Raw genomic sequence first — 1,670 nt, 5'->3', positions numbered from 1 at the left:
TTCGGCTTTTATATTTGAATTTATGTAAGTATATTCACTACATTTAGAATGAAAAAGTTTAATTTGATGTGAATTACTTGGAAAAATTGTATTTGTTTATTACTTCAATAGTAAATATTTTACTGTAGAAAATTAATAATAGATTACCTACTTATTAACGGATAGGCTTTTTAAGAGATCGTAATTGTATAAAAAAAATTCTTTACGAATTCGTACCTAATTCTGTATACATTTTTGACTTCACAATTCATGAACAAAGGAAACCCCTATAGCCTGCCATCTACCGACTGACATCGGCAATTAGTATTGTAAAGGTATTGAAGTGCTATTGTGACTGTAGGCTCGGTTTGTTTTTGTTTATTTGTTATTGACGTTTAGTTTTTCTTCTTTTTGCTCATGAATAAATCACAATAAGCAATTTTCAGAGTTGTATTCGCGAGTTCAATTTCGCTGAAAATTCATACGCAATTTCACGTGATATTTTTTTATATGGTCAAATTGAGAATTGTATCGCGATTTCTGCTGAAATCGAGGATAATGACGAAATTGCGCAATTGAGGCATCGTGGAAATACCCTTTATGAATTTTATACCACAACTTTGATATTGTACCACATTTTCCAATTTTTGGCTATTCTACAATGTTATTTTTTTATTTCATTGACTACTGCAAATTATACTATATATATAATATAATTACATATATAAGAAAATTGAGGTTATTGAAGCACAGTATTTTCCTAACGGTGATTTTTTCAATGTTGTTCTAAATTGTGTAACATTATTTTAAATTTTCCTTTTTTATTTATAAATTTAAGGTCTTAATATTGGGCACTATACTATTTAATTCCTTATTATCCTTTTATCTCTTATTGTCGCGTCCCATGAGTCAATAATAAAAGGATAATTATGAGATAATTATTGGCAGCCGCGGTTTAACACTCTTACAAAACAAAAGGTTGCACTTACGAAGGACTGAGAAAGAGGAGGAATGAAATCTCTTGGTGCGAAAATGGTAGTAGAAAAGTACGCAAAGTCGGCAATCAGTAGTGAATTTCCTTTTGCGAATTTTAATTTATTTGCAGGAAAATTGGCATTTCAAACGAAGTAGCAATAATTATACCTGAATTTTGTAATTTATTTCATTGGTTAATTGTGCTTTATTTGAATACAAAAATAAACATATTGCACAAAAAACGTATACTTCTATTTCACACGTACATAAGCTACTATTTTTTTAAATGGCAACGAAGCAACACGGTGCCACGGATAAGGGAGCTGTGCGAGAGAGACAACTGTCAGTTTATCGAACCATTAATTATTGAATTATGTGTGCGCCCACCACTGTCGTTTACGGTGTAAGCGATGCTGCAGTCACAATAGTGCTTCAGTACAAAATACCTTTAGTGTAGCTTAACAATGGTAAATTAAAAACAAAAATTAAAAAAACCAATTTCTTTACTTGAGAGGAGTTATTACCATCAATATTACCTAATAACACCTCAGGGGACCTCTGACTTCTCAAATGACACCTCATTAGTGGAACTGCTTACATAGGAAAATAGAAAAAGGGAAACTAACAAAAAAACACCTTAGAGAAATAATATATATGATTGATCATCACTTGTACTACAAATCTTGTTCAATTATTAATATTAGGTGGGGTAAGGT

The 1,670-nt window shown here is 30.8% G+C and overlaps 1 protein-coding gene across 1 annotated transcript in view; it reads right to left on the bottom strand.

Annotated features, from left to right (window-relative positions):
- Window positions 1–374: 374 nt before the first annotated feature.
- The window catches only part of LOC118750438, a 2,657-nt gene continuing 1,361 nt past the window's right edge, over window positions 375–1,670 (bottom strand). The window contains exon 3 of the mRNA XM_036485158.1: window positions 375–450. Coding sequence (XP_036341051.1) covers window positions 375–450 — 76 coding nt within the window. The remainder of the gene's footprint in view (window positions 451–1,670) is intronic.

Source organism: Rhagoletis pomonella, unplaced genomic scaffold (assembly GCF_013731165.1).
Source record: "Rhagoletis pomonella isolate Grant_MI unplaced genomic scaffold, Rhpom_1.0 Rhpom_scaffold_00239, whole genome shotgun sequence".
Taxonomy (NCBI): domain Eukaryota; kingdom Metazoa; phylum Arthropoda; class Insecta; order Diptera; family Tephritidae; genus Rhagoletis; species Rhagoletis pomonella.
Note: the sequence above shows the minus strand (reverse complement) of the source record. Positions and strands in the feature narration are given on the sequence as shown.